The sequence below is a fragment of the Fringilla coelebs genome (genome assembly GCF_963513975.1).
Source record: "Fringilla coelebs genome assembly, chromosome: 15".
In the NCBI taxonomy this organism is placed as follows: domain Eukaryota; kingdom Metazoa; phylum Chordata; class Aves; order Passeriformes; family Fringillidae; genus Fringilla; species Fringilla coelebs.
In genome coordinates this window covers 4,940,576-4,956,572 of record NC_140041.1, presented here as the reverse complement: position 1 = coordinate 4,956,572, position 15,997 = coordinate 4,940,576, and the positions used below count along the sequence as shown (strand labels likewise).

The window sequence follows — 15,997 nt, the reverse complement described above, 5'->3', positions numbered from 1 at the left end:
GAATGTCCCAGATATGAGGCCTGAAATGAAAAGATAAAACATGCAACCTGGGACCTGGATTGAACCACATGTTGAAAGAATTGCAGTTTGGGACTGTTTGTATGTACTATCCCAGAAAAAGCTTAGAGGAAAAATGAAGTCTGCTGAGTGACTGGAAGGTCATCAAACTTGGGTTCCAGCTGACCGAGGGAGAAAATGAATTCCAGAGACAACGATGAAAATTTTGCAGTGACTCAGTAGTGAAGCAGTGTGAGACAGCATTTCATGTGGACATTCATTGGAAACAATGGAGCCATGCAGGAAACAACTGTGTTTTAATAAAAGACCAAATTCCCTATTCCTCCTGTTCAGGGATTGGCATTGTGTTTTCCTATAAAGAATTACATAACATCCCATTATCCTCGTGAAGTTTCAAGGGAACACGAATGGCAACATTTTGGGGTAAACTTTTGGACCCAAAGCATTTTGTAAGTTTTTTTTTCAAGCTGGCAATTTTTAAAGTTTACTGTACTAGATTTTTTTAATAAACTCTAATGAAAAAATTTAGCACCTATTTATTAAAATAGATATCCATACAGTGTGTCAAGTTTCAAAAAAAATTAGCTTTTAAATAGATATAGTAAATTCTTTCAGGAATATTACATGGCAAAGATGCCTTTTATGTTTAGATCCCAATGGAGTAGCCTGAAAGTCTGGGAGTGCAATGTTTTCCCTTGAACTAGGCAGAATTAACACTAGACAGTTAATCAGTTCCAGGATTTTACATTTATGAGGGCGCTTACAGTTTGTGGAAAATGCTAAAAAAAGCAATCTGGGAACCAGAGGGGGTTTTATATGGAGAAAAGTTAAAATAACCCAGAGCCTTTTTGTCCCAGCTCTGCAGGTTAGCAGAGATCAGCTGCTGCCTGTGTCAGCTCTGCTCCTGCCAAAGCCTCCCTTCCACACGTGCTGAACTACCAGGACATGTCTCACTGGCCATCTCTTCCATCAGCCTTAATAAGTGACTTTTTGGGCAACCTTTTGTCAAGGCTGGCACAGATTAGACTTGAATCAGCAATTCAAAGGGAGGAAGAATGCCACCATCATATTCCCTGAAAAATCCCCTTGCCCAGGATTCTTCTCTTGGGAAGCTGAGAAGCCCCAGAGAAAAAGGAAAATAATATTATCTCATTTGCTTCTCCTGTGTTTTGCTGCTTTGGAATGTGGTTTGGAGATTGTTTACCCAACAGGTGGTTGTTTGTTCAGTTTAATGTGAATTGTTTTAACTTGATGACCAATCACGGTCAGGCTGTGTCGGGACTCTGGGAGGAGTCACGAGGTTTTCATTAGTATCTTTAAGCCTTCTGTAAGTATCCATTCTCTATTCTTTAGTATAGTTTTAGTATAGCATAATATAATAAATATAATATAATAAATATAATTAATATAATATAATATAATAGCCTTCTAAGAACATGGAGTGAGATTCATCTTTCCTTCCAATGATGGGGACCCCAGAAAATACCACAGAAGAACTTCACATTTCCACCCCTCTGAGCCACACCATGGCACTTATCTACTCCTCAACACAGAGGTCAGCCCTACTTGAAGGAAGAGAATATGAAAATGACTCAGGATTGAAAAAGAGCAAGGGTAAAAGAGGACAGAGTAACTGCAGCTGAACCTTTGCCCTTGGCTGTCCCACCAGGATCTGCCATTCCAGCAAACCTGAGTGCCTCAGGCCCCTGCTGCTGACAGCCCTTGTGGGCAGCAGGCACAGCGGGGGCGTTGGGCTGGAATCTCAGTCACAACTAAGAGCTTCCTGTCTTTGGGGGGAACATCACCACCTTAGCATTATTTCACATGGTGATTTTCTTGTCTAAGGCCACAGAAACTTGAGAGTTAAACAGCTTGGCATTTCACAGGGAGAGAACTTTGGCTTAAGTTTCCTTTTTACAAGAGTAAAGATTTGACAAGTTTGGCAGCGGGGCTTGTGTATGAATATATTTCCCTAGGGAAGTGAATATACAGAAGATATAATTTCTTTTACAGGCCACACAACAAAAAAAATCCAAGGAGGCCTCTCATGAAAATGTTTCTGACATCCGCTTCCTCACAGCACATAACGCAGGGCAGCGTTTTCCCATCCTGGTGAACACAATTTATAGGCACATAACTCTGACTGCTGCCATCCACTGGAGAGATTTCCCACCAAAAAACCCCAACCCAACCAAGCAAGTTTAATCCTGGAAAGTTTCTATATCTTCCTTGTCACTGACTGTTCCATCTCCACACCGCATTTCCCCGAGCCCTGCTAAAGCTCCACAGGCAGAGCCACAGAGGTTATGGACGGACTGAATTAAAAACAAGGAGAAAATGGAGCAATGCATATGCTGAACATTCAATTTCATGCAGCAGGGTTTTGATGAGATATGGTTTTATGTGTCTTTTATTAGACCAACTGAAACTATATAAATAACTATAAAAAGCAGAATCCTTCCCTATAAAGCCTCGAATGTTGTTCAGCAACAAAACCACCCCTGCAGTTTTATAAAGCATCTCAAAAACAATGCTCTTTTGGAACTGAGGCAAAGCCTCTGAAATTGTAAAATTCATTCAATTCATGAGAGAAATGCAGAAGTAGCTCTCAATTCAGGTCATTCAAAACTCTTTATCTGCTACCACAGAACGAAACAAAAACGCTAAAGAAAAACCCAATCCAAAATATATGTGGAAGGCCCTCATTCGAGTATTATGGATATTATAAAATGTTTTACTACTGCATTTTTAGTATCAGCTATATTTTTGAAAAATGGGTACTGAGTGACAAACTCCAGATATTCTAATGTGGTGCAGTTTTACACTGGCACAAGCTGGAAAAAGCTATGTACACGAGTGACCAGAAAGGAAAGTGAACTGGAGTCTACCAGATCGTTAAGCAGAAACTGAATGTGAAAAATTGCTGGGCCTGCTAAAATCTGAATCAAGAGGTGGTAGATCAGACCAGAGGAGTGCTTTCCCCAGAATGTACGGAGTCTGCTGAGCAGCAAGACCGTCTGGACGGGCTGTGAGCTGCTGAGCCTCCCCGTCCTCTCCCAGCACCACGACTCTGCCGACCCATCTTGACTCAGGAGACGCCTCTGCTCTGCTCAGGGGCTGCCAGAGGAGCTCCAGCTGAGCCCTGAGCTGCCCCTGATGGAGATGGGGCGTGCCTGCTCCTGTTCTCCACGCTGGAAACCTCCAGCTGTTCATGGCAGAGCCTGGCAGGGTCTCTTCATCCCATCAACCTGTGCTTTCCCACTGTAATATCAGCAGCGTCCTGTGATCTGCTGCATCTGCTTCTGGAAGCAGGGAATTCGGGAGGGTAGGCACAGAGAGAAGTGTTGGGGCATTTCTTCTGTTTGCTGCTTCTTCTTTTGCAAGAAACAGCACAAACGTGGAGGAGCAAATCTATGAAAATTCTAGCAGCTCTTTTAAAAAAAGAAACTTTCTATCAACTTGAATGACAAGGAGTGACCAAAGCCTCAAACTTGTATTTCCTTAGCTGTGAAGTAGTGCCTGCAGCAGTGCAGATCTCCCAGCTCTCTCATTAAAATTTCTGGACTTCTCTCAGAAGTATCCCCACCTATGATACATTTTTGTAATATGGGCAAACTGAAACCCACAACATCCGGCTGCAGAGGTTATTCTCTTGCAGTCACAATGCTCAAGATGTGGCAATCTCCCCGTGCTTTTTAATTGTTTCTTTAAAGCCTGTTTGTCTGCAAGATTCTTCAGTATGAAAACATTTTGGATCTGGCTGTCAAGCAACAGATGCTCACTTTACAAATACAAAAACAGCTTAGATGTGAGCCTGAAATGCCCCAAGGAAAATTAGGATACAGATAACACAATGCAGAACATAGAGACTGTTCAAAAGCTCTTAAATGTATATTGCATCATGAGGAAATAAGGAGGCCTGTTTCACAGGAAATGATATGTCACACCAAGGAAACCAAAGCAGTAGTTTAGTATGGCAAATAGAAATACCACATGCAGCAGTTTCTATAAAGTAGCCATTACAGTTCATTAATGCAAAGCAGAAACACATTAAATTTTATCATCTCATTTTAAATTAACTTTGTGCTACTACCTGAATCCATCTTTATTTGTCTCCGTGAGGTGGCAGGTCCCTCCATTCTGACATGGATTCTGAATGCAGGAATTAATGGGCACACTGCAGTCTCGACCCTATTTGGGAAAATTCAAAAGAAACAATGTTAGTAAGACTCATGTTACCTGAATCAGAGTCTCTTGTTCCTTCACTCTACTTGTGACACCACTTACAAGAGGTCTGTGGTCTTCAGGCCCATGACATCCCCTAATGTTCTTTATTGATGATCAGATTTATTCATGACTTCAGTGAGAATTTGGCAGGGCAACTGCTTTATCCAATTGGGTATCTGGGCGGTATCTCAGTATCATTTCAGGTCCAAGACTGTCATGAACTCTTTCACTGGAGTGTTTTAAGGAAACAGCTGGTTTCACCATCACTCCAACACACCTCAATGTTAGTTACAATGAAAAGAATGACTCGGGACCAAAGGTAAGCAGAAGGCCACACACAGTGAGCACAAGCCCACGTGGAGTCAGCACTCCCCAACTGCATTCACCAGGCACTCAGTTAAACCCTGCAGCAGCACAGGCTGCTCGTTACCAGAGTCAGAACCGCGGGGGAGATTGTGTGCTCAGAGCTGAGCTTGGATTTCTGCACAGAACACACCAAGAGTTCATCACTGACTTAGTTCCACTCTTTAAGATTTCCCTAGAATACACCTCAGTTCTGACCGAACCTCACCAGCTTGAGCAACCTCCACTGCTACTGACTTTTACTTCCTCTTCAAGGCAATAAACATATTTCTCTGCTCATTATATTCTGCTGATAAGTACAAGCTATTTGTAAAACTGGCAAATACATCGAAGAGCTTGGTTTTGCTTCTCAGTTACTGACACAGTAGGGTGGAGTAAACCCACACAAAAGCCTCAATACTCAAAGGATCTGAGCAATCACCAGAAGTTCAAGAGATCACTGTGCTCTTCTGCTGAAGATCCTGCTAGCAGTGGACCTCTGCCAGCCCATCTACTGGGAAGCTGGTAGATTACTTCAGACAAGAGGAGAAAAATATCTTGGGAAACACAATAATTCAGTCCACGTAGCTGGTTTTTTTGTCTTAATTTGTCTCTAGAATGCTTATCTTAAAATTGGTGCATTTTTAAGCCTAACCAAGGCATAAAAACCCCAAATCAGCTTATGAGCATGAACTTCAGTAAAGGGTTCATTGATTTGCTCTGTCCACTCCTGGTGCTTGGCTCTTGCTCACAGATCCTATGGGTCAGACCTCCAAACACCACTGAAAGCTTCAGTACTTGGCAGCAGGCAGGACAGGTGGCCATCAGGTGAAGAACAGAGAGGTCATTGTGAAGAAGTGAGGCACAGTGATTGTCACAGAATCACTGGGCTGGAAAAGGCCCTACAGGAGGGAACCCAACCTTTGGCTGATCCCCCCGCGACAACCAGACCAGAGCAGCGAGTGCCACACCCAGCTGTGTCTGGAGCACCTTCAGAGATCATCCCTCCATCCCCTTCCTAGGCAGCTCATTCCAATGCCTAGCAACCATTTCAGTGACAAAGTTTTTCCTGATAATCCAACCTGAACCTTTCCTGGCACAGCTTGAGGCCATTTCCTCTTGTCCCATTGCCAGCTGCCAGGGAGCAGAGCCTGGCCCCCACCTGGCTGCACCCTCCTGTCAGGGACTTGTGGAGAGTGAGAAGGTTCCCCCTGAGCCTCCCTTTCTCCAGGCTGGGCTCCCCAGATCCCTCAGCCATTCCTTGGAACTGTCCAGCTCCGTTCCCTTCTCTGGACACGCTCCAGCCCCTCGATGTCTTGCAGTGATGGTGGCCAGGGGTGGACACAGCCCTCGAGGTGTGCCCTCACCAGTGCAGAGCACAGGGGGACAGTCCTGCCCCGGTCCTGCTGGCCACCCTGTTCCTGGTACAAGCCACGAGCCACTGGCCATCTAGCCTACCTGGGCACATGGGGTCAGGGTCAGTCTCTGGAGGCCAGCCCCTCCTGGTCCTTTCCTGCCTGGAGCTTTCCAGCCCCTCTGCCCTCAGCCTGGAGCTGCAGGGTTGTTGTGCCCCAAGGACACGCCCCAGCACTTGACCTTATTGAGCCTCATACTGTTGGCCTCCAGCAATATGCAGATATATACATATATTATACATACATATATTATACATTTTATATTATAATTTCATCCAACAGCACAGAGGAGCTTTGTTAACAAAACTGCATTTCCTGAGGCTCCAGCATTCCCCAGAGTGAGGAGACGCAGCTTTGCATTTTAAAATCCCTGCAAATACAAGAGGGACAGACTTCTCCATGGCTGTATCAGGAGAGAAACACTTCCAAAGGCCACCAGAGAGCCGTGCCCATGGTGCCTGGCAGTGAGTCCATCCCCCAAAGGCCGGCAGAGAGCTGTGCCCACGGTGCCTGGCAGTGAGTCCATCCCCAAAGGCTGCAGAGAGCTGTGCCCATGGTGCCTGGCAGTGAGTCCATCCCCCAAAGGCCACCAGAGCTGTGCCCACGGTGCCTGGCAGTGAGTCCATCCACCAAAGGCCACCAGAGCCCTGCCCATGGTGCCTGGCAGTGAGTCCATCCCCCAAAGGCCACCAGAGCCCTGCCCACGGTGCCTGGCAGTGAGTCCATCCACCAAAGGCCACCAGAGCCCTGGCCATGGTGCCTGGCAGTGAGTCCATCCCCAAAGGCTGCAGAGAGCTGTGCCCACGGTGCCTGGCAGTGAGTCCATCCCCAAAGGATGCAGAGAGCCGTGCCATGGTGCCTGGCAGTGAGTCCATCCCCAAAGTCCAGCAGACAGCTGTGCCCACGGTGCCTGGCAGTGAGTCCATCCCCAAAGGCTGCAGAGAGCCGTGCCCACGGTGCCTGGCAGTGAGTCCATCCCCAAAGGCCACCAGAGCTGTGCCCACGGTGCCTGGCAGTGAGTCCATCCCCCAAAGTCCACCAGAGCTGTGCCCACGGTGCCTGGCAGTGAGTCCATCCCCCAAAGGATGCAGAGAGCCGTGCCCATGGTGCCTGGCAGTGAGTCCATCCCCAAAGGCTGCAGAGAGCTGTGCCCATGGTGCCTGGCAGTGAGTCCATCCCCCAAAGGCCACCAGAGCTGTGCCCACGGTGCCTGGCAGTGAGTCCATCCCCCAAAGGCCACCAGAGCCCTGGCCATGGTGCCTGGCAGTGAGTCCATCCCCAAAGGCTGCAGAGAGCCCTGCCCACGGTGCCTGGCAGTGAGTCCATCCCCAAAGGCCACCAGAGCACCCTGACCATGGTGCCTGGCAGTGAGTCCATCCCCAAAGGCTGCAGAGAGCCCTGCCCACGGTGCCTGGCAGTGAGTCCATCCCCAAAGTCCAGCAGAGAGCTGTGCCCACGGTGCCTGGCAGTGAGTCCATCCCCAAAGGCTGCAGAGAGCCGTGCCCACGGTGCCTGGCAGTGAGTCCATCCCCCAAAGGCCACCAGAGCCGTGCCCACGGTGCCTGGCAGTGAGTCCATCCCCCAAAGGCCACCAGAGCCCTGGCCATGGTGCCTGGCAGTGAGTCCATCCCCCAAAGGCTGCAGAGAGCCGTGCCCATGGTGCCTGGCAGTGAGTCCATCCCCAAAGGATGCAGAGAGCCGTGCCCACGGTGCCTGGCAGTGAGTCCATCCCCAAAGGATGCAGAGAGCCCTGCCTGGCAGTGAGTCCATCCCCAGCGCAGCAGTGCCGGCAGCGCGCACGGCGCTCGCCCAAGGCCTGGCACAGAGGCTCTCTGCTCCATCCGTGCCCCTGTGCCAAGCAGCCTGTCCTTGTCCATCTGAGATCCCCAGTGCCCAAATGTCTCAGGCAAGGACTGGGATGGTGCTGAGGGAAGCTCACGCAGGGTTTATTTTGGTGATGCTGATCCGCTCCCGCCCTGCTCCAGCACTGCCCGTCCCTCCTCCATCTGTGCCCTGACTCCTGGCTGTTCACTGGGGTGTTGGGAGGTCCCCAGGATGAGGTGAGAGATGAGAATCTGACTCCAAGTTCCCAGAAGGCTGATTTATTATTTTATGATATTATATTAAAAGCAATGCTATACTAAAACTACGCTAAAGAAAGAGAAAGGAGACATCAGAAGGCTGAACAAGAATGGTAATGAAAGCTCCTGACTCCTCAGAGTCCGACACAGCTGATGGTGATTGGTCATTAATTAAAAACAATTTACAGGGAACCAATCAAAGATGCACCTGTTGGTGAACAGTTTCCAGACCACATTCCCAAGCAATCAGATAATTATTGCTTTCATTCTTTCCTGAGGCTCCTCAGGAGAAGAAATCCTGGCAAAAGTATTTTTCAGAAAATATGATGGTGACAGTTCACCACCTTCTTGTAGTGAAGCTGGAAGATGTTGGTTTATTTACACTTTTCCTGTGTCCCTGGAGAACTGACTGTTATGTAGGTACTTCACTAACATCAGCTACTTCTATTTCATGCAAACTCTTCACCCCTGTATCATTAAAATATTAAACCCTTGGCAGCCAAGCGGAGCAAGCAGCAAAGCATCTGTTTTTCTGAAGGTTTTTGACACAGTTAACACCATGTAAAACAGGCCCATCACTTCCACTATAATTACTCAGATTAATTTGAATGTTCTTGTAAAAATTTAATAAAGATAAATGTTAAAATGAGAGCAAGGCCCCTTCAGTCTCTTGCACTGGCACATGAAGTTTTGCATGACAAATTCTGCTCTCATTTCTGTACTGAACATGGCTGAATTATTGGCTTCTTGGGCCTCAGGCAGCTTGGAAACTCATCAGTATGTGCTGCTGAACCAGGAAATTGCAACAATGGGTTGCTATGTGGCTTTAAGAAAATTAGACTCTCTCTGACTCAGTTTACTCATAGTAATAAATGGGCAAACAACATTTAATCCTTCTCTGAGGATTATCTTCTCAGAGCTGGCTTTATCAATAGCACATTGCAAGCCCACAAAACAAGCACAACTTCTTTACAAGGAAGACTTTGGAAAACAAGGAACTCTGAGAAGAGAGAAGCTGCAGAAAATAGTGGTACTAATAAATCTACAGCAAAGCAAGGCCATTTCATTTCTGTATGAGACTGTCACTACCCAGAAGAGCCTAAAGACATTCTAGAAACATCTTTCAAATGAATAACGCAATTCTCCAGTCTCAATTTACTGTAAGACTTCTTACTGGAAAAATGGAATTGCTGTCAAGCATCACTAAAATTAATTTATCTGTGAGTTGGGAAATACTCCTTGAGTTATATTGCCTGGAAATAACTATTGTTACAAAGGAGAATATTGTCTATTTGCTTCAAGACTAAAGAGCCTTTTAATGAGGTCTGAAGCAGAAATAGAGGTGCAGACTTGTTTCAAGGACAGGCAAGAAGATAGGACTGTCTCAGCAATTCACAGAAAGAGGATGAAGGTCCCTCTGTGTGCAATATTTTACTTCTAGAACTTTTTTAGGATACAATAAATTTTTGTCTAGTCTGATAGGAAGGCATCAGATCCAAAACACTTTTATATATTTTCTCTAATTTTCTGTAGGAGTGGAAAGGTTTAGGCATTGAAACAGGAAATTTCTGCAACTTATTACAAGACGTATCTCAGAGTCCAGCTGTCCTTTTAAACCTGAAGTACCTCAGCTGGTTGGTCCAGACTTAATCTGGGCTGCTCCAGCTCCATGTTTCAGTGAATGAGAACAGAACTAGGCACCATACCTAGAAAGAATCATTTTTTTGTTTGAAATTACCCATGCTGGGCATTGCTGTATTCAAGCTGTTCCTCAGCACTGCTGTGCCAAATTCCAGCTTTTACAAGGATCCAATACTGGGAACATTATATCATGATCAATAAAACACCCAATAACAAGTAGCAAAACCTAATAAGAACCCTCAGCAGGAAGAACAAGGGATAATACATTAAAAAAAGCACTCATTTGCCTTGACACTGTTTCAACCACTGCAATAATTTTTTCAATTAGTTTTCAAGAATCAGCATTGTCTGTGTAGACTGAGAGTTCCATTCACACCCACGTGGCAGAGATCTGAACTCTGTCCATCCCAATGTGATCCTTCTCCTGTTTTATCAACAGTGGGACACAGATAAAGGGTGGAAACACCACCACAGCACAGGCAGAAGGGGGAAACCTCCTGGTGTATGAAACCATCACTGCTGACTGCAGGAGAAACACGACCCAGGCAGCCAGGGAGACACCTGCAGACAGGCAGGAATCCATCCAGCCTCACTGGTTGGTGAACAGGGAGACCTCTTTGCAGCTAATTACAGCCCTGTTCAATGACTACAGTGTTTCACAGCATGCTGGAAAAATGAGCTCTACAACAGAAATACCAAAGTTTATTCGACTTGTTAACAACATACAATGTGCTCATAATAAATTTTAGTTAGATGGTATATGTGGAGAACAGATGGTAGCATTCATGTGTTTAGCAAAAATACTAAATGAAGACAAATATAGTTGATAGAGACTTTAAATTAAGAACCAGGAAATTTTCATAAACAACTTAATTATCAAGGTCTAAATACAGCTAAAGCTTTTAGGGAAAACAGACAAAATTGCATCTACAAAGACGCTGTATTGCACACTCTGTCCTTTACATTCCTAATTGTGGGAGTAATGCATCCACATCCAACTCTCAGTCTCACAAACATTTAAACACTTGTCTTATGGGTTTCCTGGTCAGAAGTTAATAAGAAACCATTACATTAAAGGAAAAGGCTTAGTAAATCTTCCACTCCATGGCAGGCTGGGAGGAAAATGCACAGGAAGATAACTGAGAAGAACACTGCGTTCCATGAGATACCCAGGAATGTGATTCCAGCCCACAAGTATCTGCCAGCTTTAACATTTTGACCTCCTAATCCTGGGAAATGGAGGATAAATGGACATTTGCAGCCACTTTGTTGAGCTGTGCTCTGCTCCCACAGCATAGCAAGGATTTTATCATTTTCTGAATTATTCTGATCTAGGTTGATGCACACACCTGAGTGTTGCTACACCTGGATGTGCCAGTGGGACTTCCCCTTAAATTCAGAGCTGCAAGGTCCAACAGCAGAGGGAAGGGCTAAAAGTGGTATGCAGCAGTGATTTCCTGATGCTTTGTATGAAAACAATGAGATGGGATGGAACAAGAGGTAAGGAGAGGGGAAAAATCCAGAAGCAGTAGAAGGCACAGACACCCAGCACAGAAAGAGAATTCAGTCTGAACTTCTGAATGCAGCTTTTTCCTTTGAGTTTTACTTCCTTCATGCTTAGTAAAGTGAGAACTTTGATCAAAGGTTTTCCTGAAGCTGTGCCATGCAGCTACCCAATAAGGTATAAACTGATGCTAATTTTGACCTAATAGCATTTTTTACCAGTGACTCCTTTCCCCACTTGAAACCTTTATCCCTCTGCCAAAAATAGTCAATATTGGAGGGTAAATTGAAATTTTCCAGGGCATGAAGGGAATGTGATGTCTCATGAACAAAGTTTTATCACATAAACTTCAGTTCCACTAGAAAATTAAGCTGGGAAAAAAGAATGAGGCATTCAGCAGTTTTCCCTGTAATAAACACATTTAGCAGCCATAAATACAAAGAAGAAACAAGAAGAATTTTGCATAATTGACCGAGGAAACACGATACCATACATTCAGCCTCACAGCCAACACGCTAAGTTACAAGTTTGGTAGGGAAAATTCTCTCTATTCATGGTTGTATATTTCAGAGCCTTTCAAGGCAGGGAAACCCAGTATTTGCTATAATGGGACCATAAAAAGAAGTTTTACATGTCCTGCAAGGCTGACAGCAGTTATGGAAGCAAGCAGGGCACGTGGTGCTAACTGCAGCATGAGGGACTTGATGGATCCCTGCAAACAGCTTGGGGAAGGGATTGCTACCAAATAATTAGAGATGTTGTAAACTGTGTGAAGAACAGAACTAACTTCCAAATGTAAAATTGACTTAAATTCTATTAAAGGAAAGGCTAAAGAGCACAGCACTGGGAAGGAGTGTTATTTTATCAGTGAGGCCATTTGAAACTGATATTGAGATTCATGCAGACAACTGACACCCTGCTATCCACACACAGCCCTGGGAAGCTCTCCAGCAGATCCAGGTAAAACTCTTTTCCTTGTTTATGCTCTTTCTGCCCATGGACACTGTGGCTAAGCCTCAGTCTGGAAAAGATGTATCTGATGCTCATTGGCAAGGTCAAACAAGCAGAAGAGCTGGCAGGGCCGACGTTAGATCCATCTGCTCAGGCATATATACAAATTATTTGGCAAGGCACGGAAAATATCACAGCAATTTTGGATCAGACTGCTTTCAGATTGCCAGGTGGAAGTTGAGAGATTTTGATCATCTGCTGTTCACAAAAATCTTGTGACTCCTCCTTCTGAGCACAGACCTTGCTACAGAGACCCACACCTCAGGGACAAATCCTCACTCAGACTGGGGATGAATTAATTCTTTCTCTTCAGTCACCCTTCCTAATGGGGTAATAAAAATGTGCCTTCTGAGGACTGCTGTTTAGAAGACAATTAATTTAACATGAAAAAACCAATTTATTTCATCCACCTCCAGTTTGGAATGAAAGTTTTTTAATACAAATCCGAATTTCCCTAGAACAATCTGAATTATTTTTTCAGTTCAGCATCTCTGTTTATACAGGTGTACTCACACTGACACATCCATACTACAACAGAGTTGCCTGCTGCTCATAAACATGAGAAATACTATTTGCTAAATGGCACAGAAGGCAGGTTATGAAGAGACCCTGATGTTGTTCTTGTGCTGCCCCTCCCATCATTCAGCTGATTTAGCACCCTCTGCAAACTTTCTCAGTGTTACATTTAGAAGTAAAAATACAGACAATATTTTAAACCCCCTATATAGTTATGTCCTATGCCAGTCTAGCTTCATCTGGCATCTGATTAAACAATAATTGGCCATGGCAGCAGCACCTCTTAGTGACTTCCTTGTCCTTGTTAATAAATCACAATTGTCAATTTATAGCAAATTAGGCAAACTCTGCTCTCTTAAGCCTCATTTTATTTCAATCAGAAAGATTTATGACCCTCCAGGGTATAATACACCTTCCATTACCTCTCCAGCTAGTAATCAAGAATATGCCTGTCAAAGTCAAAGTGCAAGGATTCATCATATTATTTTTTAAAAACTCTGGTTCTTTGCCTATGAGTATGGAATTTAATTCTCTGTGGACATTTGAGGTTTATTTTGTAATTATATTAATTACCATGCAAATCCTGATTGCCCTTGCAAACCTCTCCTTACATGAGCACTTTGGGTTTCAATGGTCTTTTAGGCTTTTAATCAATGACAGGAGATATGTCATTAATCCATCACCAGTCAACTCACACAGCACATGTCTGAAATGAGTCCAGAGGTGCCAAACTGGATGGGACAGGTGCTCTGAAGCTTCCAAGGTTACAATTCACAGATCCAGACCATTGTCTGAACATTTTGGGAGATGCAGAAGAAAATTACACTGAAAATAATTAATTTTGCTGAGGGTTGACTCTATGCATAAAATACAACCCAATATATTTGATGTAAATCCAACACTGAACATTTCCTATGTAGTCTCTAATTAAACCAATATTCATGAATGAGTACAGTGTTTTTGGTACCTTCAAAATGCTTAAATGCCACTTTATTTTAAAGTACATTTTGCAGTGACAATAAAACTTTCCCTCTCAGGCTATCCAAAGTCAGTGCCTCTTTTTCAATGTGAACTCTGTAGAGAAAGTTATAAAGACTGGACATTTGTATAGATAACAAAAATACTATCAATATGATTTAGGAAATAGAAATAACATATCATTGTTGAATTTTAGATTAACTATGCCTAATACTTAAGCTACTGAACAGCCTGCCTGGAGAGGAGCACACATTACAAACAGAAACCCAATGAAGCCTAACATGAGGCAGAGATTATGTGATTAAAAAAATCTCTCCAAAAAGCTCACTGGGTTTCTGAAATAAATAGAGCTGAGGATGCTGGAGGAGTCCCAGTCCCTTGGAAGAGCCTTCTGCTGGCACATCCCTGTTTGTTAAGGATGCAGGCATTTGGTTTGCAACAGCTCTCTGCTGATAAAAGGTCTCCCACTGAAATGCAGACTATTTCAGCAGAAATGTCAGTGTAATCTGTTTTGCTTGTGGAAGATCTGCAAAGCTTCCCCTGCAAGGTTTCCCAGCTCAGAGACACCAGCAGTCCTTTGTGGAATCCAGCTGATAGTGGGCTGGACTGGCAGGTAACCCAGGCAGGCAGCAGTGATTTCAGAATCAAACGTGCACATGAATTTTGCAGACTTCTAAACAAGTGAAGCATGTGTGAGGTGAGAGCACAGTATTTATTTCAGAGGTTCTCAGCAGTATGAGGAGGGGACCCCAGGGACCATGGGGGTCAGAGAGCTTTGGGACAACCTTAACTGCAGTGTTTATGCATTTACCCTAAACACTAATCTAATCCCAATCTAATTCCCAAACAAGTCTAGAATTAGATCATTCCTATTAACAGGAGGGGCTTGACTCTTTTCATCTTAGCCTGCTTATAGCAACTTCATCAATTCCATCATCTCCAAAGGAAAGGAGAAAATAAGGCAATCAACCTCCCAGGACAATCTCTGTTCATGCTCTTGGACAACAAAAGAAACTCAAAAGCCATTTCATGGAGTGCACTCAGAGCCAAGAAAGCCTCAAGGATAACAGATGACAGAAAATCACAAGGAAATTTACAATAAGGATTTTCAGCTGTGGCCAACTACGTCAACTGCTTCAATCATGCAGAAATGGTGGGATGCAGAAAATTAAGATCTGGTTAAACAGAACTTGATTAAGCAGAGTTATAGGAACCAGCAATCACCTGAAAGGCAGAAAAACCACAAAGGAAGAAAAATTTTTATTTAGTGTAACAGGACCAGGCAAACATAAGAACAAGAGCCTCAGAAACTCAGACTAAACGCCAATAAAAACTTCTCCTTTACCCTGGGAAAAGAAAGATTGGAAGTCTGGTCACTCACTTAGAACTAGACCAGGAAAACAGTAGTAAAACCACAGTGAGGGGGAATAATCCACACTGACAAGAGAATGGATGTGTCAGTGCCCACCTGTGGGGTGCAGCTCCCCATCCCTGAACCGCTCAAACACAGGGAATGCCTGAAGCTGCTCAACATCTGCTTTCTTGCTGGCCCAACAAAAATCAAAATACTTCTTCAGAGCTGGCTTTATTGTTAAGAGCCCTCATTAGGGCCTGCCAGACTACATGAGTGGGTTTTTACAGGGCCTGTGGTGGGTGTGCTCCTGCCTCGATGCCTTCAGCCAGCAACTGGGGCAGTAATCTCTCCCTAAGCCTTTCGATTTATGCTCTTCTACCTGTAAATCTCTGTTTTCTTTACACCTCCTACAACAGAACGGGCAAAGAGCAGGTAACACAAGTCTGGCTGCTCCCTGGTAAATTTTACAGAATAAGCACATGGAAGAAAATACTGTGATTCCTGCTGGGTTTTTTTCTCTGCCCTAAGAGCTCTATATGAAATTATAATCACTTAGTGCGTACACTGGTGTTTGCCCTAAAAATCCACACATAAATACAGATCTACTCATTTTATGTGGCCACCCATTACCTCTCATCCCTAAAGGCGTTCTCTTATATTTTACTATGAGTGGAAAATGCTTCTTCAACATTCATTAATAGGCATTTTCAGAATGGCTAAAACAATCAAACAAAAATAAAACACCCCAGATCACATAAACACACACTCCAGGAGAATTTATTAGAATGAAAGTTCAAGGCAGAACCACCTCACACAAACAGCATTTTGCTGCACTGATTTTTTCTACACATAATCTTGGCATTGAGCTGACATTCCAGTGCCTGTCCCCTGACCCTGGGAGAGAAGGGAG

The 15,997-nt window shown here is 44.3% G+C and overlaps 1 protein-coding gene across 1 annotated transcript in view; it reads right to left on the bottom strand.

Annotated features, from left to right (window-relative positions):
- The window catches only part of SLIT3 (slit guidance ligand 3), a 478,838-nt gene that overhangs the window by 50,636 nt on the left and 412,205 nt on the right, over positions 1 to 15,997 (bottom strand). The window contains exon 28 of the mRNA XM_084215502.1: positions 4,112 to 4,209. Coding sequence (XP_084071628.1) covers positions 4,112 to 4,209 — 98 coding nt within the window. The remainder of the gene's footprint in view (positions 1 to 4,111; positions 4,210 to 15,997) is intronic.